The sequence below is a fragment of the Conger conger genome, chromosome 4 (genome assembly GCF_963514075.1).
Source record: "Conger conger chromosome 4, fConCon1.1, whole genome shotgun sequence".
NCBI classification, from domain to species: Eukaryota; Metazoa; Chordata; class Actinopteri; order Anguilliformes; family Congridae; genus Conger; species Conger conger.
In genome coordinates, this window is record NC_083763.1 from 25,299,467 (window position 1) to 25,322,060 (window position 22,594).

At 41.1% G+C, this 22,594-nt stretch overlaps 2 protein-coding genes across 3 annotated transcripts; one reads left to right on the forward strand and one right to left on the reverse strand.

Moving 5' to 3' along the window:
- The first annotated feature begins 3,832 nt into the window (after positions 1-3,832).
- Positions 3,833-16,416, forward strand: fzd8a (frizzled class receptor 8a). Of its 2 annotated transcripts, XM_061238538.1 has the most exons (2): positions 3,833-4,852; positions 16,185-16,416. In XM_061238538.1, exons 1-2 carry the CDS (start codon positions 4,232-4,234, stop codon positions 16,185-16,187), a joined length of 624 nt encoding a protein of 207 aa, XP_061094522.1. In that variant the 5' UTR covers positions 3,833-4,231; the 3' UTR covers positions 16,188-16,416. The 2 variants fall into 2 exon arrangements, with proteins under 2 accessions (XP_061094522.1, XP_061094521.1); XM_061238537.1 differs by lacking the exon at positions 16,185-16,416 and having other exon boundaries at positions 3,833-6,488.
- Positions 13,109-15,896, reverse strand: gjd4 (gap junction protein delta 4). Its single transcript, XM_061238540.1, has 2 exons — positions 15,833-15,896; positions 13,109-14,301 (listed from the first exon to the last, which is right to left on the reverse strand). Exons 1-2 carry the CDS (start codon positions 15,894-15,896, stop codon positions 13,109-13,111), a joined length of 1,257 nt encoding a protein of 418 aa, XP_061094524.1.
- Positions 16,417-22,594: the final 6,178 nt, after the last annotated feature.

Consider the following 22,594-nt stretch of genomic DNA (forward strand, 5'->3'; position numbering starts at 1 on the left):
GCTAAACATGGTGCAACCAGTTATTAAGTTTAAAGGGGTTATTATCCAGTTATTAAGTTTAATACTTTGGGTGTTTGATAACTTTTTTCATGAAATAAATTAAATAGTCATTTTTAAAATGTGTTTTGTGTTTACCTTATAAGTCTAATATTACAGTTTGTCTAAAGATCTGAGCCCATTCAGTGTGACAAAAACACAATAATAAATTGATGAAATCAGGAAGGGGGTAAATACTTTGCCACGGCACTCTACAGAGATAAGTGAGTTATTTCACTTCAGCCAGTTTTGTGAGAACGCGTTAGAATTGGGAGGGGGGGAGGTGAGGAGACTGTCCGTGCCCAGCAGTAGACTGATTGAAGGGGCCGGCCCTGTTTGTCAAGGTAATGAGGCGGAGGTGAGGTGATTCACAAGGTACACGCTTTGTCACCTCAGGGCACTGGGAGAGGAGAGCGGCAGCCCCCATCACACCTGACATTGATTAGGAGCAAAGATTTGAGCCCATGGGGGGGCGGAGGGTGATTACAAATTGAAGGCTGGAGAAGTGCCCTTCCTCTCAAGGAAGAGGTGTAACAAAAAAAGTTACAATAGTCAGTAAGTTTGAGTTTTATTAAGTATTTAATTTGTCCCATAAGCCTTTGTTGTTGATTTTCTTTTTTTTTTTCTTAAAAAAAAAAAAGGTTTTATGTCATCAAAAGCTACTGCTTTTGTTATTGTTTTGGAAGAAATCTTCCTGTTTCCCACAACTCAGCCAGCTACTTAATAGCAGTATCCCCTGCTTCTCTTGCCCTCTCTCTGTCTTTCACTCTGTCTTCGTGCTCTTCAAAAAAGTATAAGATTGGATTTTAACAACGAGGCTGCTTTTGTCAAAGTACTTTTCATAGAAAGATTACAAAGGAAACTTCATAAAATCCTGATTTCATTCACCACAGGTAAAAATTGCATTTACAAATGGCATTCAACAACAATTTTCATCAACCCAAACTTTCAGTACGTTCACTCCTTAGCCATGAATCCAGTTTCACAGTCTGTAGAATGGGGGGCAGGGAGACCACACAAGTTTTTAAGTAAGGAATAGTACCACAGCTCCCTGTTGGTTCCCTTGTTTATACATGTTATTACACTATTGAACTCACAGTCTTCATTGACTATTTTACAGAAACTTGCTACCACTTCTGACACTTAACAAAGCAGGGGTTCAGCATGCTCAAGAATATATATATATATATATATATATATATATATATATATATATATATATATATACACACATGTATTTTTTCATTTAACAAGTGTGTTGAAGAGTCATGAGTGCATAAATGGGATTTTAGCAGCAAAGCTTGTGTCATACAAACAAAAGAGACAGTTCTTAAAATCCCGGTAAAAAAGGTAAACTATTTTTTCAGATGGAAAACATTTCATAGAATTTTTGTATCCCAAAACATTCCTCCTTAACCATAAATATGTACGGAGTGAATCATTACCTACCCTTGGAACTAAACACATTTGTTGATGCCTTTTGGCCCGCACTGAATTCTGTGTGTGTCTGTGTGTGTGTGTGTGTGTGTGTGTGTGTGTGTGTGTGTGTTTGTGTGTGTGCATGTGTCCCTTTAGCATGGACTTTAGTTTGGCTTAGTTTAAAAATTTCTTAGAATGCTTTCTATACTCGTTATACTGTCTAATCTGCCCAGTCCTAAAAATACACGCAAATTCAATTTCTACTGAGAAATTACACAGTACATTTCCAGCCATGCTTGAAGAACCTCAGGTATGCATAATTATATTATTTCAATTTTTCATGGAATTACATAACTATAGGCTGTACATTATATATACATTAAAGTTCTGATTAAAGTCCTGATTATTTAACCATGCATATATTCTTCTTCTGAATCTGGCAGCGCTTTTCCTCTTGCACCTGCTAATCCAATTTGCATCAAGGGCAAATATAAAACATTTGTGCCAATACACGTCTCCCTATTAAACTAATTTTAACAAGGTGCGCATATTTAATTATACAAAGGACAGGCACAAACAGCTTAGACCTCTGTGTATTTATAGAAATGGGAATGTGTCACTCAACTGAGAGTTTCTTACACTCCTCCAGGAATGAGCCCCCGTGATTCTCCTAAGCACTTGAATGGTGGACCGAAAATTAACTTTTAAACAGATGCAGTAATTCCATTTCCAGCCTCTCAGATTTGGAATGTGCGGGGCCTCGTGTAACCCAACCCCGGCTGTCCCCATTTCGGGGGCTGGCTTCAACAGTTGGTGGCTGGAGCAGAGGCCTATCTCCCTGTTAATCAATATGGGTGCCGGGCCAGCAGACACAATCAGCGTAAGTGATGCTCATTCTAATGCGCTGCTATTATATTTGTGGCTATTATAATGGCTTGGAGACCAGACCTGGTTCATGACCTAGGAGGGGAAAGCCCCAACAAATGATGGGTCCAGTGGGTATCAGATATACCATTCAAAGACACTGAAAAAAGCATACAAAAATACACTTTTGGAATATATACTAGACCCAGAACAAAAAAGGTTCCAAATTGTTAGTTCCTTTGTTCCCAAATTTGAGATTAAAATAAATACACCCATGCCAATACATGTGTTCTTAATTGTTGAATATTTGTGTTAGGGACAGAATAAATCATGATAAATAGAAATGATGTTGTACAGATTGGCTACTCAAGCAAAGCATTTTCTTTAATATACACTTTGGTATACAATCTTTGACGGTATTGAAGCTGATTTCATGTCAATTTTAAACATGGGGACGCCATGTAAAACACGGGCAACATTGCTTAATCTTCTGTTGTGTGTACACACAATAATTGACTAATTAAATGGCTATTTGCACAACAGAAACTATTCAATTCGCCCAAACTAATACAAATAAGAAACAACTACTAGCTACTTTTAAAAGACTGAGGGGGGTTGCACGTTTTCCGCCCTTTACAAACAGTTCTGCTTGTTCTCTGGATTCTAGTAATTATGGCCTCTGCACGAGCCCTGTGCAAGCGTTAAACGAGACATCAGCACCTCAATTAAAAAATAAACACTCCATTCTTGGTGGAAGACAACCCCCTGGGACGTCCTAACAAGCGTAAATTAACCTGCGGAGGGGTTTTCCCCTCCTCCCGAATTTTCTGCGGCTAAATGTAGTTTCTTGTTTAGTTCTCAATGTAAACACTGTCGTTGCTCTTTCCTGTTGGTCTAATAGAAATGGAATGAACGTGGACTTGCTCCCCCTTTAACCTAGTTACGACATGTTTAACTGTTGATATATAATTACAATGTTCAATACAGTACTATATATGAGTGATAGATTACGGTAGGGAATGTTTTCTCATTGGGTCCATTGTAAAGCGTATTGTGATAAATGTTTGTAAATGTAAAAATTGCAATGCAAATAATTTTATTTTATTTATTATGTTCTTATTCTGGCTAACTAGTACCAAAAATCACCTTAAAATACATCGAGTTGTTTTCTAAATAGCGGAGAATAAAAAATAAATAACGACAGTCATTATTCTAATATTTCATTAGGCTACCACATGGTCTGATACTGTGGTGCATATCATGTGTGGTGTGTGGTCAATTTGTAAGGGAATGGAATAGTTGAGAAATACAAATAAATAATGTATTGAATATGAACAAATTACTAACAAAACTGAACCGATGTAACAAAACACCTTAAGAAAACTTGATTGACTTATCCTCTTACCCCGCCCCTGCCGTTCAGTGATTAGACAACCAGGCGTGGGGGAGTGACTCCACCGCCTCCTCTATAAATATTCAAAGACCCGTTCTACAGCAGACCGTTTCGTTGGGAAGTGGTACGATAGAAGCACACCGACAATCTCGTGTAATTAAGCGGTTACCAACTTGAAACTTCCAGCTCATCTGAAACGGACTAAATGAATCCACAGAAAAGCAAGCGGCTGTTCGAGGATTCTGTGTATCATACCAATTTAAAGGAAAGTAATCAGTGCTCCGAGTCGCCAGCGTTTCCTCAGCCATTTTGACTGCACGCCTGGAGGCTATTTTTTCTTCTGCTCGTCCTCCGTGAGTACACACGGTTTGCAAATTTGTTGCAACTCCGTGCCAAATAAGTACAGCGAAATGGGTTCGCTGTCCAAAATCTAACTGGACTGGGCTCCTAAGAGAAACAAACAAAAGAGACTGAGTGCTGTTTCTTTGACAGGGGAGAGAGCAGTGTCTCTTTTTAAGGATGGAGTGCTACCTGTTGGGGATATACCTGCTTCTTGCACTCGTCGTGTTACAGAGATCGAGCTGCACCACAGCCAAGGAGATAACATGCCAGGAGATATCCGTACCTCTTTGCAAAGGAATCGGCTACAACTACACCTACATGCCGAATCAGTTCAATCACGACACACAGGACGAGGCTGGTCTGGAGGTGCATCAGTTTTGGCCTCTGGTGGAAATCCAGTGTTCTCCGGACCTGAAGTTCTTTCTCTGTAGCATGTATACGCCTATTTGCCTGGAGGACTACAAGAAGCCCCTGCCGCCTTGCCGAAGTGTTTGCGAGAGAGCTCGAGCAGGCTGCGCGCCTCTAATGAGACAGTACGGCTTCCCCTGGCCCGACAGGATGAAATGTGACTTGCTGCCAGTGCAAGGCACCCCGGACACACTTTGTATGGACTACAACAGAACTGATTCAACGACCGTTTCGCCGGTCCTATCAAAACCCACAAATTATCCCGTTAAGCCATTTAACCCTCACAAAAACAAAAATGATCACGGTAGACCTGGTGTACCTGGTAGCAAACACAGACCGGCGGTTTCTCCTTGTGAGCCAGGCTGCCAGTGCCGCGAGCCCATGGTGCAGGTAAACAGTGACCGACACCCGCTTTACAACCGAGTAAAGACCGGACAGATTCCGAACTGCGCAATGCCGTGCCATAACCCCTATTTTTCCCAGGACGAAAGAACCTTCACTGTTTTCTGGATAGGACTGTGGTCTGTGTTGTGTTTTGTTTCCACGTTCGCGACCGTGGCCACTTTCTTAATTGACATGGAGAGATTCAAGTACCCGGAGAGGCCCATTATTTTTCTCTCTGCTTGCTACATGTTTGTTTCTGTCGGTTACATAGTGCGACTAATTGCCGGTCACGAAAAGGTGGCATGCAACCGGGAGTATGACGTGGAGCATATCCACTACGAGACGACTGGCCCCGCGCTTTGTACCGTTGTTTTTCTCCTAATTTACTTTTTCGGCATGGCAAGCTCTATCTGGTGGGTGATTCTGTCACTGACTTGGTTCCTGGCCGCCGGTATGAAGTGGGGTAACGAAGCCATTGCAAGTTACTCTCAGTATTTTCACCTGGCAGCATGGCTTATCCCGAGCATGAAATCCATTGCGGTTTTGGCACTGAGCTCAGTGGATGGGGACCCTGTGGCTGGAATCTGCTATGTTGGCAATCAGAACTTGGACAATCTGAGAGGATTCGTCTTGGCGCCTTTGGTCATCTATTTGTTTATTGGCACAATGTTCCTTTTAGCGGGGTTTGTTTCCCTGTTTAGGATTCGGAGTGTTATCAAGCAAGGAGGAACGAAAACGGACAAGCTTGAAAAACTGATGATCAGGATAGGGATTTTTACAGTGCTTTACACTGTACCTGCAACAATCATAGTTGCGTGTTACTTTTATGAGCAGCACAACCGGCAGACTTGGGAGATTACACACAACTGTCAGTGTCTGTTGGAACAGGAACACAATAAACCGGACTACGCTGTCTTCATGTTGAAGTACTTTATGTGCCTTCTCGTGGGCATCACGTCGGGGGTGTGGATTTGGTCAGGGAAAACGCTGGAGTCCTGGCGAACCTTTTGCACAAGGTGTTGCTGGGGCAGCAAAGGCACGAGCGGGTCCATGTACAGTGACGTTAGTACAGGATTGACTTGGAGATCGGGTACAGCGAGCTCAGTGTCTTGCCCCAAACAGATGCCATTGTCGCAGGTTTGAAGAAATCCCGTGGACAGCGAATTGCGCTGAGAACTTCTGTCCTGCTAATTACCACATTAATAAACTCGCTCGATTACTTCTATTAGACTGGAGTATAGGAACCGGTTTTATCAATTTGCACTGCTGAATTCAACCCATTTATATGCACATGACTAGCAATGGGTCGCTCATTGGAAAGTACAGGCCATTGTCATTTCCTGGCCTCGAGCACAGAAGCAGTTGTTTTTACGGTGTTCCTGGCAGCCAACGTGGTATTGTTTAACCCTAAAATGTCAGCAATCATTATCAAAGATGGTCGAATTAAGCCTTAATGTCTTAGTACCCAAATATTATACGGGTTTTTATTGCAAAATGTATTTATATAATTATTGTGTACAAACTTGTAAATTGTGTATAGATTGAAATTTATAGGATATTGTAAATATGTATAAAGTTTAGATGTCACTCTGTGAGAACAAATGACTTTTATTTTGACAATAAAACAATTTTGATAAATGCACATTTATGTGTAAATTATTCGTTTTGGACAACTCATAACTTACTGGCATCTTTTGGATGTTTTGTTTTTTTAAAGAAAATTCTACAACTTTGGGAATAACTCCAATTATGTGCGAGTAAAGCTGTTTTCTTATGGAAAAACTTGTCCTGCTTTTTTGACGGTAGCTCAGCTCTGAACGGGAGTGGCATGGCTTTAAATATAGGGAACTAGGCTAGGTCTTGGAAACGTACCATTTAGTTATAGCAAAGGAGTAAGTAATGATTTGGTTTTATTGTTTGATGCACTAGCTCTTCTCTGAAAGACTAAAACCAACATTCTCAGGCTATGTTTCTATTCTCAGAATGTTTATACGAGGGGAAAAAACAACTAAACTTCACGTCCTTTTTCGCAGGTTTTAAGGCATGCACCTTGTTTGATTGTAACTTTGCCCGTCTCTAGCTCCCGCGGTGTTTGATTACCATGTTAACGTCTTATATTTTTCAAAATTGAATTATCTTTTTATGCTCAGACTGCGCAAAGGAACCTTCGTCGATGTATTAATTAAAGGATTCGATTGACCTAGGTGTGTTTGTAGAAGTTTGAAAGGGCTACTTTTGGGAAGATTTCAGCGACTATCTATATAGGTGAGGTCGAACTGCAAGGGTTCCGGCAGAAACAATATTGGAATGGCCATGAAAGCCCTACAGGAGGTCTGTTCACTTAATCCCCCTAAAAAGAACCCTTTTGTAAAACAATTGTTTTAAAAGCTGTGGTCTTGCACCCTAATTGTGCTGCAATACTGTGATGCGTTTTTTTGTTGTTAAAAACTAAATTGCATTGTGTATTCTACTGGGTCGTAATTTGGAGGGAGGTCTCCATAGGCATGGTTAAGATGTCAGTCAAATGCACTGGACCACTGGCTTTGCCCAGTTCAAAATAACCCCCGTTCGGGGCCTTGCTAGCACTGTTTCTAATTCGCAAGTGTTAACCAATGCACTTAATTCGCAGTAATCAAGCAGGGGCAAGGGCCAAAACCAATAGCCTCCAATCAACTTTACATTAAGTTTAGTCATGAAGATCACAGGATGTAAGCTAGAACAAAGGGCACGTTCAATGATTTTTACTGTGACATTTGTCGATGGTCAGCAAATGAATATATGCGTAATAGATAGCCTATGAGTTTAAATGGATGTAAGATTATCAAAAGTACTTGGTATAACACTTTAGGTAATTTATAGCTATACTCTATAGGTAATCCTAGTGGTATATTCAGTAACTCTTGTTTTTGCAGCAGTTTTATAAGATTAGTCCGCATATCCTGGGTTTATTCTAACTTAGACGATCGTATTGTCCAGTTTTCATTACGAAGTTGGCGTACGGGTATTTATAAATATGTAAACAGACGTGAAAGTTCTCAAGCCTAAATCTTCCCACAATTTGCCTTTCTTTTACTTCGTGACGATGAATTTTAAACGAAAGAAAATTGCAGGACCAAGGCCGAAATGCACAATAAGTTAAGGCTATGGTTGTTTTCAGAAACACATTATTTTTGTTTTTGTGTAGAATTATAACACCCTTATTCACGTTTGTGGTAGCTTGTGTGTTTTAAGTGCGTTATTATAGATTTATTTAGAGTTCAACACAAACATGCAACTGCAAAAACACTTGCATTTGCAGAGTGTTTGTGGTTTGTTGGAGAATGTAATACTTGCCTTCGCATGTGAAATGTGGGATTTAACTTGAATATCGCGTTAATTTGCTCCCTGCATTGCAATCCAAATACATCTGTTCAGGTTGCCTTGAGGTAGCCCAGAGGCAAATTTGCTGAAAAGGTTTGAATTACTACTGCCATCTGGTGGTTACAGTTATAAAAAGGCTGTTTGTCGTCTTACGAAAACCTGGCAGGACTGTTGCGTCACACGATATTTTGGTGCAAGTTAAATCCTGTACACTTGATTTGCATAATGTGCAGCTTACCTTTGTGATTACTACATTTGGATATTGTGTGATAGTATTCATAATATTATTTGTTTAATATCGAAGTTATCACAATTAATGAAGATGGGGCAACTTAAATCGCGTATGTATGAGGACAAAACCATGCGCGTACACTTCGGTACGGAAATATGGTCACAGTCAAAGTAAGTGCTGGGTGGACAAAGAAACAAGAAACATGTTTGGCAATACCAGACTGTAGCCTACATATCCTCACGGTTGTTTATATGGGGTTTTTAAATAAACCAGTGTCGTTAATTGATTTCTGTTTGTGTAATCAGTTCCTGCAGCACACGTATTTCATTGGTGTCGGTACCAATTTAGTAGAACTAAATGGTTAGGGTCTCGAATTCTGACATGTATTAAAGACCAAACACAGTTCCTGGCATTGGGATGGTGCCATAGTGTCATTCTGACTAGGCTATATTGTGCCTGATCCGACCCCCACAGTGATAAAAACGCAACTAAATGAAGACTCGATGTGTTTTCACATCCTTTGACACATCCAGGCAGTAGTCGAAACTGCCAAAATTAATTTGGGCTCATGACCATCCAACTGTGAGAACTTTTCGATACCCTCATATTACATCATTAATAGAAAGCCATTTCCCACATGTTCAACAAGCCAAAAAAATACTTTTTATATTGGCCCGATTGACCTGCAGCAAAGCATAGCATTCTATCCACACACTCGCAGACGCATTCTGACAGCGAACGGCCATCATCAATTATTAATCAGCCCGATGGAGCGAAACAACGAAAGGCTGCCGGGCGGTGGAGAGGGGTCATGCCTATTCATGTCATCGATCCAGCTACAGTGTGTGGTTTTCATCCTTGCATTCTGCACCAGAAGCTGACCCTACCATGTCCCTGTTCAGAAGCCTCCGTCCAGTGCTGGTCTTCACTCTCCGCATAGCCTGCATCTGTTCATATCCCTACATACTCGGGATGAACTGACTCAGTCTGGGTTTTCCCTGAAGTAGATGAATAACCTTCTTTCAAATACCCTGGCAGAGGTTATTCTACATGTGAAATGCGATTTCTACTGTTCACTGATAAGAGTGTAATTGCTACGTCGGTTACATATTCGTCGGTTACATACACTCTGGATAAGAGCGCCTGCCAAATGCCAACAATGTTTCGGTTTACTAGTTTTGATTTTAAATTGAGAGCCAGCTTGACTCTTAATTTCATCATTGGTTGATATCGAGGACGGAGTAGAAATTGTCATGATTTGACGATTTTATGTGTTGTTGTGGTTGTTGTTGTGTGTGTGTGTGTGTGTGTGTGTGTGTGTGTGTGTCTGTGTTTCACTTTCTGAAGAGAAGCAATTGAATGAAACATTAAAACTGAAAGAATTATTATACATGCATTATTTTCAATTGTCAAAATGGAACAAACTGGATTTCATGAACAAGCCCAGTATTTTGACTACACCTGGAGATAGACTTTGGATATTAATGTTGTAAAAGGATGGATTGGGGCCACAGAAATGAAGGATATCATCAGTTGCGAAACTGCTGTGAATTATTGCAATACTTAGTGACATGCTTTTCTTGGCAGAAAAAAAATCAGTCAATGAAATGTGGCTGTGAGAAAGTAAACAACTAAAATGTTAAAGAGAATGTATTTCACTATAAAGCTATAATTTCCCGGTTTCCACCATGCATCGTTGCTTCCTCAGCACACCACGATCTATGAGTGAGACGTTGTTTAAATGCTAAACACCTTGCACAAACCTTGCAGGCTGCTAAAGTTGTTGGCTGTTTTGTAGTGGGTCGCTGCACCTCTTGGGTGGGTGGCTGAGTTGGGGGATGCTGCTGGTGGTGGTGCTAGCAGTGGTGTTGTTGGTCAAATCAAAACTAATTGCCATCCCTGTAAACTGCTTTGTCAAGCAAATGGGTTATTAGGAACCAGTGGGGTAGTGCAAAACCAGTTGCCCCGCCACAACAATAGCAATCTGACTGATTTCCAGGCCAATAGAATTTCCTTTGAATAAACGTCAATACAAATGACGGGCCTCCAACTGCTCGGCAACAATGAACCTGCCACGGACAAGGCCTGAATGGTGCGCTGCCCCTTTTCAGGGTTCCCATGCTATACCCCCCTCCCCCCCGTGCGCGAGGAACACTGCGTTCTGTCTGTCTGCGGGTGACTCACTGATACAGACAAAAGAATCATGTTTCCTTTTGAGGAAACCTTCACTTTTTTATCTCCCGACTGAGCGGTTTCCCAGCCACTGTCGGTTGGTGCACTTCTGGCTTTGTAACACCAGGGGGCGCCATGCGCTGTGCGGCGTGAAAGCCCAGGAAAGACTGGCTGCAGTCCTCACCTCAGGTCAGTGTTCAATTGTGCCCTGGAAAGGCCTCCACTCATTACACCTGATCTGAGATCAGCAGGGAAAAGAGTGGCAGGTCCGTTACACAAGCTAAAAGGGAGTAGTTTTAAATGGTGACTGGGCTGTCTTTTGGCTGAAGGACAGAAACGTACTGCTTCATCTGCATACACAAAATAATATATTACATTTATAGCTCCTGTACATTTGTCAGAAGGAGGCAAAAAGCGTGATGTAATTTTGAGGATGTAATTTATTAATGCTGTTGCAACAGTGCTTCAGACCTGTAATATTCATTTTATAAAGTGTACCATAAATTGTGTTTTCTGCTGTAGTTATTTTTAGTCTGATGATGGGGGGGGGGAGTGCTCTTGTATGCAAAGCATTTTCACAAATAATGTGGACATACTTTCAACTCATTGCGATCAAAGTGCATGTTTCCATCACTGAGTTACTGGAAGGTTACCAGTAATGTTTCCAGCTTCAATGCTCCCGTACACATTTAGGCCACTGGAGGGCAGTGTGTCTTTTAAGTTATTTAGTTGGTTTTACTCATTTTACATACTGTATATATTTTCACAGAATTATTATTATTTTATTAAAACAACACAATACATAGTGTATCTAGGCTTTTATGTTGTATTCAAGAAGTAGACATCACCTATATTGCAATGCCTTTCTCAAACATTTAAATATTATTACAAATATTAACAAGACAATGAAGAAATCTAATGTAGGTACATCACAGAAACATGAACAATTAAGCATCATGAGCAATACCTTAGCACTATTATTTAGATAGTATGTGTAAACATGAGAGAAAAAAGAGATATAATAAAGTGAATAATAATCATGTTGTGATAATTCCACAATGAACTTTGAAACCCAGAAAGGTCTCCAAGATTGCAACAGGTGTTAATAAAGTTCCCTGTATAAATTGTTAAGACAGCCAGAATTTGAAAATAATATAAATCAGCAAAACATGTTTTTCTTTCATATAATATACGTATCTGTCTAATATCTAATTCTGTTTACACAGAAATGAACTGACAATAAACCAAAAAAAGTGAAATGGTACTCACTCTGACTGTAGCATCAGGAATCTTCTAAAAATCAACTAGGAGTTTATCAAAGACGTTGCTTCAATGTTTATAGAGGTGTGATACTGCCATCCTACACCAGGATGAGCAGAGGATATCAATGATATCTGTCTGCTGTTGAAATTGGAAAGGTAATATGCATTGATAACATAACTGGCTGAAAGTACATCTTCAGCTGAATCCAAGGAAGTCCTCCCACACTACAACATCTGAAATTATTTTCATTATTTAAACTTTGTGTTTTTTAATGATTAAAATTATTAAGAGCAAATAAAACCATCATCTTGAATACGTACATAATATTAATCATTGCTACAATCGACTGATGCTACTTTGGCTCCAATACAAAATACTTGGGCTTTCAGAAAGGTAATTTGGCACAGAGTCGAAATGAACACCAGGACTACTGGCATCCCATAGTTTGAAGGGCAGATATTGCAGCGGTCTCCGCTTACAGCTGAACTGTTACACTCTATTTTAGTTGTCATATATGTCTAAAGCACACTCCTTAATCCCCCTGGGTCCTTAAAATAGTGTGACAAGCCAGCTCCATAAATACTGAGCATGGTCTGGCAGTAATTGCTTTGGGAGCTGGTGTCCACCAAGAGATGGTCTGTCCTTGATGCTCAGCGCAAGTCGTCCCTCACCCAACCACCCTCAGCACCGGCCTTATGCGAGGTTGAACACAGAAGTTCTGCATACTGGCCCTCACCCTAGGGCCCGGGGCCACAGACCCAGGAGCCCTCAGACTACGGCCTTACGTGTGAGGTCTGAGATCAGGGCTCACAGGGGGGGCTGCCCTTGTTTGCTGACCTGGTGACTGAGCTGACCCTGGCTTGTGACTCAGGGAACAGCTGAGACTCACAACAGTTGTTTTAGCGAAGGTCAGGACATCGGCCTGTCACTCCAGGTAGCCATTTTCTGGGACATACTGTACAGGACACTGTCACAGAAAAGAACTCGGCTCACGGTGGATGCTTCCATTTTACTCCAACCTCCAACCAGGTTCTGGCTTCAATGTGTATATTTGTATATTTCAACAACCCCTCATCAGTATTACAACTAAGAACCAGCACTGCTAGTACAGGACACTGCCACAGAAAGGAACTTGGCTCATGGTGGATACTTCCATTTTACTCCAACCTCCACACACTGCAGGTTCTGGCTACAACCCCTCAATCAGTTTTACGACTAAGATCCAGCACTGCTGGTTACACCCACTCAGACCTCTTCTCCTGTGTATCGCTGCTGTTGGACTGCAGCTCCGAGGCCACCTCCACCAGAGTGTACTGCCCCACCCTACGGCCGAAGAGCTCCGGGGAGGGGGGCACCAGGGCCGGGGAGGGGGCCTTGTCTCTCCGGGGCGGCGGGGGCGGCTTAAGGCGGCCGTGCTTGCAGACGCGGATGGACCTCGGCGTCCCCTTGACGTCGGTCGGGCAGAGAGGAGCATCGCTCCCCTCCCGCTCCAGCCCCTCCTCCTGGGCCTGCACGTACGCGTTGTTGCCGTTGGCATTGGTCCCATTGCCTTTGGTCCCGTTGCCAGGCAGCGGGGGCGCAGGCGGCATCAAGGCGTCACCGGGGGCAGCCAGACGGACGGACGCGGCCTCATCGGTGCTGGACTTGCTGGCTGCCCGCTTGCGGAAGGCGGCAGAGGCGACAAGGTCGCGGGCCAGTGGGAGCTCGGCCCCCACACTCCGGCCGCTCGGCGAGAGGTAGTACTCCTCCTCCTCATACACCTTGGCCACCACCGTCTCACCCCTGCCCCTCCGCCTCACCGCCCGCTTGAGGATGCAGACAAGGTCGGCGAAGTTGAGCAGGAAGGACAGGGCGCTCGCCCCCAGCATGAAGTTCAGCATCACCATCTTCTCTGTGGGTCGGGAGACGTAGCAGTCCACCGTGGTGGTGCAGGGCGCCTGGTGGCACAGGAACTGCTTGGGGATGTAGAACCCGAACAGGTAGTAGTGCGCCACGCCGAAGCCAGCCTCCAGAACTATACGCAGCAGAAGGTGGACCACATAGGCGGCCGTGAAGCTCCGGGACCCAACCTGCTCTGTCCGAAGGGCCGTTCTGCTCACAGAGCCCTTCCCACAAGCCTCCTGGCGAGCCCTGTATAGTGTTGCGCCTTTGACCCTGCCTGGGACGTGGCCTTCCGCGACCAGGCCCGAGGACACTTTGTGGACCACGTGGACCACAAACACCAGGTAGGGCAGGCAGAGCGTTATGAGCTGGACCAGCCAGAAGCGGAAGAGGGAGAGAGGCGAGAAGACGTCGTAGCAGACGTTGGCGCAGCCCGGCTGGATGGTGTTGCAGACGAAGCGCTCCTGTTCGTCCTGGTACAGAGGGTACCCCGCCAGCAGGAGAACGAGGACCCTCAGCAGGATCATCAGCACCAGCCAAATCTTCCCTGTCCCAGCCCAATGAGAGATAGAAATATTCAGGCAAACGTCCATGGTGAGCCAATCACAGACATGGAGGCATTCAGGCCATACTGCATATTAAGCATACTACTTGTACTATATTTCAATGAAAACCAGCCTGGAATTTAGTACAAGTACTATGCCAGTATGCAGTTTCAAACACAGCCATAGACACAGAGTCATTCAGACACGCATGCTTTGTGTGCTGCAGAAACATTTTCAAGGACAGCGAGACTCATCAGGGGGGCTACCCAGGAAGCTCTTGTTTTAATGTCTCACCCCCCTATACCCCGAGGATGTTCAAAATGAATTTCTTTTACTGTTAGCATGCCCCAACATTTGCATAGACTGCTTGCCCAGGCCGCCTTCGAGACACATCAAAGTCAAAGAGGAGTTAATTTTATCTTTTTCATGAGACCTAAATTTAAAGGCAGATTCGGTCAAAGCAATCAGACCCTATTGCTCTTTGTTAAATTTTAATTTCCCCCTCATTTATGGCTATTAAAATTGATTATGATCATGAAGGTAGTGACAAGATCATTTTTGTTGCTGTATAAATGAGCATGTGCCCTTTAGCAGAATGGCTTGATGCCTTTTGGAGCTTTTTTCTAATAAGCACCTTGCTGTGAGTCTGGTTTTTTATGTTCTTTTGAAACAAAATAAACCAGACAGATTTGAACATTTCCAACTCAACATATCTTGAAAAGAAAATAAAAAATATATATGAAAGATTCTCCCTGGTGCATCAATCTTTTAAAGTGGCCTTTTGAATAAATTTTTTCATAGCAGGCAGTAGAATAATTAAGCAAAATGAGTATTGTAATTTCTCCTGTGTATTCCATTAATTGAACTGTGTTTTCTCAAAATATTCACAGATTTCATAAATTAATAGTGTCTAAAGAGAGTGTTTTCATCTAATTGTACTTTCCAAGCATTCCACATACATTTTTTGTTTAACACTGAAATGGTAAAGGATATCAAACTACCATTTAAAACTAGAAGAGTCTGTACTCACCTCATCTTTAAAGTACCAATAAAAAACAATAATGGCATACTTCAACAACTCTTAGTGTATAGCTATTCTATGGGTATAGTATCTACTTAAACTGAAACGGTAGTGCACGTGGTATGTAGGAAGAGTACAATTTCTTCTTCGCAAAGTGATATGGCAGAAAGCCCCATGTCATTTCACTCTTTTTGGTTCTCTTTGGGTGTAAAATCAAACCAGTAGAAGTTGTAATTGGGGCTTCTTTTTTTTTGGTAATGTGGACTCATGAGAGGCAGTGAATGAGAAAGTATCGTACTGACTGAAAAATCTTTCATGGCGCATGTATGTATGTATGTATGTATGTATACCAAAACAGAAATGATCATACACACACATTCATACTCTCTATGATTAAATGTAATATTTATGTTATTGTGATTTTCACATAATTACTAGGTGTCAGTATGACTGTTGCAGTATGAAATGACAGTACTGTTTGATGCGCTGTTGTGCATGGTCAGAATACGCACCCACGATGGTGATGTTGTGGTTCAGAGCCAGGAAGAGGACCTCAGTGGTGCTCTGTTTCCCCATGTTGCCAGCGCAGACGTCCCAGAGGCTCCGCGAGCTAAGCTCTTAGATTACCAGGACAATGTCCGTCTGGGTCGAGCCAGAGCGGGCAGCAGGCTTACGTGAGCAGGTGGCAGCCAGGTAACATGAAAACCTCCAGGAAGGGCAATCTCAAACTCTGACTCCTGTCGGATTACAGCCTTTTCTCCATAAGGTGTACCCAAGACTGAGCCCCCAGTTCAGAAGAACACCTCCTCCCTCCAAACCTGCCTTGTCTTAGCTCTCTCCCTCTTTGTCTCCCCTCTCTTCCAGTAACAACTGCTCTCAGACAACAGAAGACAGGAGACTTGAGCCCCATTGTGGCTATTCTTACTCTCCAACGGCATGTGAGCATCCTGGCATTGCTGAGATATTTTGGGGCTGGTTGTCCTTGCAAGAGACTAACAAGCCTCCGGATTACTCATTAAATTGAGGTATTAAGTTCACACAGACAATGGAAAATATTTTACGCTAAATGACTCAACGAGTGTCTGACACAATCCTCTCAACAGAATTACTATATGTGTCAATGTGTTTTGAAATCTTTCTCTGCAGCATTCAATTCATAAATAACAAAATGCAAAACATGGCTGTAATATCAAGCAAATGATTAAAGGCCCCAAACCTTAAAAACTACACCAAACAAAACCTATGATGTCTGTTAGAAACAAGCCGAGAAGAAAATGTGACTCAGCTGGTTCCATTGCTCAGGATGGTCAAACTGTGAGGCCATTAAGCCATTGATATGCATTTAGCTGATGGACACAAGTGGGCCAAAGAGTCGCATACTAAGTATCAGACCTTGAATTCTCTGGTTGCAGCTTTTTGGACAGACAACTGTGCATGAGAGTAAGTTTGCAGTGTGCCCTGTTAATTTGCAGAGATTTATGGCTGAAATTAGTAAATGCCCAGCAATAATCACTCATAAAGAGCTTACAATATTACATAACTGACCAACCTGCTTCTCTTCGACAACAGCTGAATTACAGGGATTACTCAATGTGTGTGGCAGAACCTTTGGTCTAGGAGCACACGTACAGTAATCAACATTATTTATAAGTGAGAACTGTATCCCCACTAGGGTTAATGCTTTAAAGCTATAAGGTCTCTTGGCGTGGCACATTTACCAGAACCTTAATGGGTAATTATGGTTAAACTGGTATGTCAAATGTGTGTAGTCTATCAACTCAATCTGATTTAGTGGTGTGAACAAAACTGATAGACAATTGAACTCATTTGAATTGTTTTGATTAGTAGAGCAACATAGTTACGAGGCACAGACTGCGACATTACTGTAGGCAGTTTCAAAATATGAAAAAGATCAGCTGTGCTATTCCGTACACAGCAACTGGGTTGCACAGGCTATAATGAGAAAACAATTAAATATCCTTTTTTTTATTGATTCATAATAGCAATGGGGAACAAGAGTTCAAAATTAGTTCCCAACCTTTTAAAAATACCAAGAAGCACTGACACTCTCATACCTGGCTCAATATCTATGTTAAACAACATAATACTAGTTTGCTAAAGGTCTGAATTTATGAAGCAGTTACGTTGTCATGGATATATAAGGTTTGGGGTGGAATCAGGCAGATTCAGCAATGCTCTTATGTTCTAGACGAGAGTCCCGGGATTCAGGTTGCATTAGGTGAGTTACTTGTCATGGCCTAAACCCCCAGTTAAACTTGAATAACTGGCACGTCATCTTTCTAACTATATGCTATACACACTTTATCTACAGACTTAAGGGGAGAAAACACACATAACGGAGGGTAGTTTTGTTACAGTGAGATAGTGTAAAACCTGCCCTAGCTCAGTTAATGAAACGGAAAACATTGGGGTGGAAAATCAATTGACAGCCTCCGCAAAAATGTGGCAAAGTGGATATAGTTGAATTTTCTTTTGCTTTGTGTAGGTTGTTCTGTTCAAATATGTATAGTAAAGTACATCTGTAAGTAAAGCATTTTTCTCCAAGCCAGGCACCAGTTGGAAAAAGTCGCTCCTCTTAGAAGAGCAGTTTGGAGATCGCAGAGTGGACCACAGGGAATTCAACTACATTTTACAGCAATAAATTAAGCTTGGGTAATGCTGAATAGTGTCACATTTGGGGGCTGTGTCTGCCAAGTAAATCACAGAATCTGCAATCGAATGTGGTATATTTGTATGACAGGCTGTTGGTGCATGTAGTATTACATTTAATCCATTTCCTTCTCCTTCATGTTGCCTCTTCAGAAGTAGGCCTACTTCCAGTTGGACTACAATAGGGGAATTTACACTAGCACTGCCTACTAACAGGTGTAAATCTAGAGCTGACTGCTAATGAAGGCCCCCTCCTGCTGTCGAACATAACAGTGAGAACATTTAGCCCCTTCTCCGGTCAAGTGTCGCCATAGGTACATTTAGAGTATATGAGCAGCTGACAGAAGAGGGGCTCCATTTGGCAGTTAAAGGTACAATAGGTAATTTCGGACTCCTAACTGTTAAGAGAGAAATTTCAACAACAAACAACCTCAGACCACAACACTGTTTAAGCTTCCCACAGTCTATGTATATAATGCGTAATATAAAGCATTATTATACAGTCCAGTGCTCTCGTAAGGACTATAAACACAGGCAGAGGGTGAGTCAACAGGTCAGTGAGCCTTTTTCAAAACAGGAAGGGATTTACAATGGTCTTGTAACAATGTTTTAACACAAAAATCATACCTATTGTACCTTTAATAACCTGTTTAATGGGTGAATACTGGGTAAAATGGGCACTTTGTATGTTATCATTTGGATTCCAACCAATAGAGGTAGAATTTTTATACTCATTTAAACTTAAAAGTTTTATTTTTACCATAAGTTACTGCCATACATGAAACACAAGGCATTCATTATTCGCAAGCAAGATAAAAGGACCTTGACACAAAATGCAGATAGTTCTTCGATGACAACAGACATGGAAAAGGCCTTTTTATTGCAAGTTTGAAATGTTTATTTCTCGTGTAGTTTTCTAAACAGCTTTTATGAAACTGGACTGTTGGGAAAAAAATTATAGTTTAAAAAGGACAGCATGCGGCAACTCTGTCCCCAGTCCCATAGAAATGCAGGACCAAGACCACTATGCAAACAGACCAGGAAGGAAAGAAATAAAAGATACAATCAAACAGAGAGAATACCCAAAGAACCACTGCTCTGCATTTGGCAAACCGAGAACAGGAGCAAAGGCTAGCATACAGATTGAACCCAAAGGAGTGAACAGAAAATCGAAGCAGAATAGTACAAGTAATGATAGAAGGCTATCAAACAGAATCCACCTCTACAGCAGTTTTTTTTTTTTTTGTTAGCACAGGAAACCACAAATAGTATAAAGACATTAAAAATTTGAATTTGTAAATCCTAAATTTAAAAAAGAAAGGAAACAACTCTATGCAGAGGTAGAGTTCAGTGCACAATGCTAGAACACCAATCACCAGTCTACCACAGGGTTAGCCCTGACGGACCGAGTTCACTTTAGTTCAGAGATTAACACCAGGCTGTATGTACACACATACGATAAATAAGATAAACAATCTTCAGATAATTCCGACAGTTCACAAGTCTCCCCTTTTTTCCGAGGACAGACTTTCACAGCTTCCTGCAGTTGTTTAATTTCCAGATAGTTCTTAGTTGTTCCAGATGTTGTGCCATAAGGACCACAATGCACGGTGATTCTCCTCCTCATTACCACGGGCAATCCTTCATTATAGTTATACTTTGGTACAGCAACACCCCTTTTTACATATTGGCAATCAACATCATATTGACATTGTCCTGGCATTAATATATGCATGAGCTTAAGTGTGTTTTGAGGGTACAAACATGACTGTAACCAAGCTAGCTAGATTATAGTTCCAGTTCCTTCAGTTTCATTAGTACAAAAAAAACATGGATTGAATTCAACCTCAGCATAAATCCTTTGTATAACTTGAGCAGTGGCATCTTAATTTCTTTAATGTGTGTTTGTGTGTGTGTGTGTGTGTGTGTGTGTGTGTGTGTGTGAGAAAGTAAGAGAGAAAGTAGGCCCTGACAACATTGGGACATGAATTAACATGTGGGCAAATTAAAATGTCTTTACTTAGAAAACAACCACAGATGTAGAAACATGAGCCAAAATGACAATTATATCAGCTAATTAAGTCAGTTTCAGTAACACCACCTCAGGCTGCCGACATGTTATTAATCATAACATGCTGTTATTAAGTCATTGCAAATGAAGCACAAATAATTGTCATGATTATATGAAAAAAACCAAGTTTTTGTCCACAATGACTTAACTATTCATTTTGGAAATGCAATTTAGCTGAGTGGACAAAGCAACTGCATCGACGACTGAGTATAAGTCGTGACGTCAACTGAACTGACAACACACTGACAATTTAAAATGTGCCATTGCAGCTTAATTATATCAACCTGGATTGCTTTTTATAGGAAATACTTAGCCAATCAGCGAATCAGTTTTGTGTCAAAATCGTGACTTCATATTACACTGGGTTATATACATTTATTTGATCGTGAGAATATTTCATGCCTAATGATTTTAAGATTCAGGAATAATACGGGGCTTTATCATAGAATTGCTCATTTTGGAGGCGTAAGAGCAAAAGGAAACGGTAGCACATTATTTTGACATACTTTCCATAGTCCTGCTTTTATATTTCCATGCAAATCAGATGGGTACACCAAGTACCGATTGTACATAGAAGATGAGCTACTAGGATGAAAAATTGGGTTTAAAATGTTTTATAAAAATCCAAAAAACACATTTTGGACCCTTTCATTTATACATTTACTCTGAAGCAGATAATTAGACTTACAGAAATGGAATTGGACATTTTTACAGACAAAGCAATCGAACCATCGCTCATCATGTGATATATAATAAAATATTGCTTATTCTTTATTATCAAACAATAAATTACCAATATAAAACTTATTTTTGCTGTGTTTCTTTCAAATTATTTCAACTGATCCTGGGGAAATTAAACCATCATCATTTTCCATCACATGAATACTGACCAGTTATTGACTATAAATATTTCAATATGTAAGTACATTTTAAGTTATAGTCTCAACACCAATAGTCTATGTACACTGTACAATATTAATTTCCAAAATACCTACTTTGTTATAATTTGTCAATTTCTTTGCCTTTCATCTTAAGGTGTGGGGATTGGGGACTACTGAACTCTCTCGTATTGCATGATGTCACTGGCAAATAAATATTTATGAGATTGAACGCAAATCATGCTTCTTGTGTTGCATCACATATGGAAGCACTGGATGCAACAGTATCCTTGTAAAAGTCACTGAATTAAAAAGCTAAATAAGCGTGAAATCACTTTCTACAAGCCTTATCATTTATACTCTTTATGGTATAACACATACAACATCATCTCTTGAGCATAAAAAAATTAAATATTGCAGAGCCCTCCAAAAAAAAGACAAAATTCCAAGAAAAGCGACGCAAACACTCCGATTGGTTATTATTAAGGCTTTTAGGAGTTAAGGACCATTTGTCACAGACGTCACGAGGGGTTGTCAGATTTCAAGATTTTTGCCTTATTTCATGTGACCCCATTTTTCCTACGTTTTTAGTGTTTTCCGTGATTTTTGTAAGTTTTGGGTGATAACTCAACCTTAACGTAGCCTACAGTGTTAGGCATACACATGTTAAAAATATTGCCAAGATGGGAGAAACAAAGTGCGAAAATGTATACAGATTAACATTCAGTGACAAGTGGCGCCCCATCAAAGACCAAACCTAGCAATGTACAACATGTTATGAGCCAAAAAACAAAGAAATGATAAAGAAGCCCTGTTAAATTAAAGGCAAAACCATAGGCATTTTCTTTCTGGGATGGACCAAATTAAATGCACCAACCAATCAATGTATTTCAGTTGTGGGCAGCTGGTTACCCCGTTAATGAAAACTTCAAGCACTTACCGTTGAGCATGTCATTCTGCTACCGTTGAGTTTCCCACTGCTGCACATTATTATTAAATCTATTAATCACAGGTCTATTCATTAATTAATTTTATTTGTAACTTGATTTCTTCCACTTTTGTGACTTTCAACAATCAACGGTTTGGGCACTTTAGCCATATTTTGATGGCATGCTTTGACTGGTGGCACTGACCCACTGCTAGGTGACAGCCATACCGTTTTCTTCACTGTGGTTTAATAGTCTCCTCCACACACACGCTTACTGTGATTTACTTCACCGGCTGATGGTCATGTCATAAACATAGTTTTCGAGGGAGTATATTAATTACTTTGGGTTTACTGGTTTGGTTTAGGCTGAGAATCAACCCATGAGAGCCAGGTAAAGAGATTTTAATACACTTCAAAGTGCCAATTCATCCCCCCCCCCCCCCCAAAAATGAAAACAAAAACAAAAAACAAACAAAAAAAACTGAATAAATACAAAGGATATTACAACGCATAACAAGAATTAAGCAGTGAATCACTTAAAAAAAAAAAAAAAAAAAAAAAAAAAACCCAATGGAAATAGTGATGAAAATTCAACGTGACTTTTGGGCACATTGGATGGAATATTTTTTTATTCCTTCATAGTAGACTATCTCCTTTCTTCATCTTTTGCTATCTTTTCACTTTACCACTCTTTCTCTTTCTACCCCCCCCCCCCCCCTCTCCTCGT

What these genes read in the sequence shown, in the direction of transcription:
- gjd4 (XM_061238540.1), bottom strand. Translation starts at nt 15,896, where the DNA reads ATGGGGAAACAGAGCACCACTGAGGTCCTCTTCCTGGCTCTGAACCAC. An exon ending in CCACAACATCACCATCGTGG is followed by an intron (nt 14,302 to 15,832) that starts GTGCGTATTCTG and finishes GGGCTGGGACAG; the next exon opens with GGAAGATTTGGCTGGTGCTG.
- fzd8a (XM_061238537.1), top strand. Translation starts at nt 4,232, where the DNA reads ATGGAGTGCTACCTGTTGGGGATATACCTGCTTCTTGCACTCGTCGTG.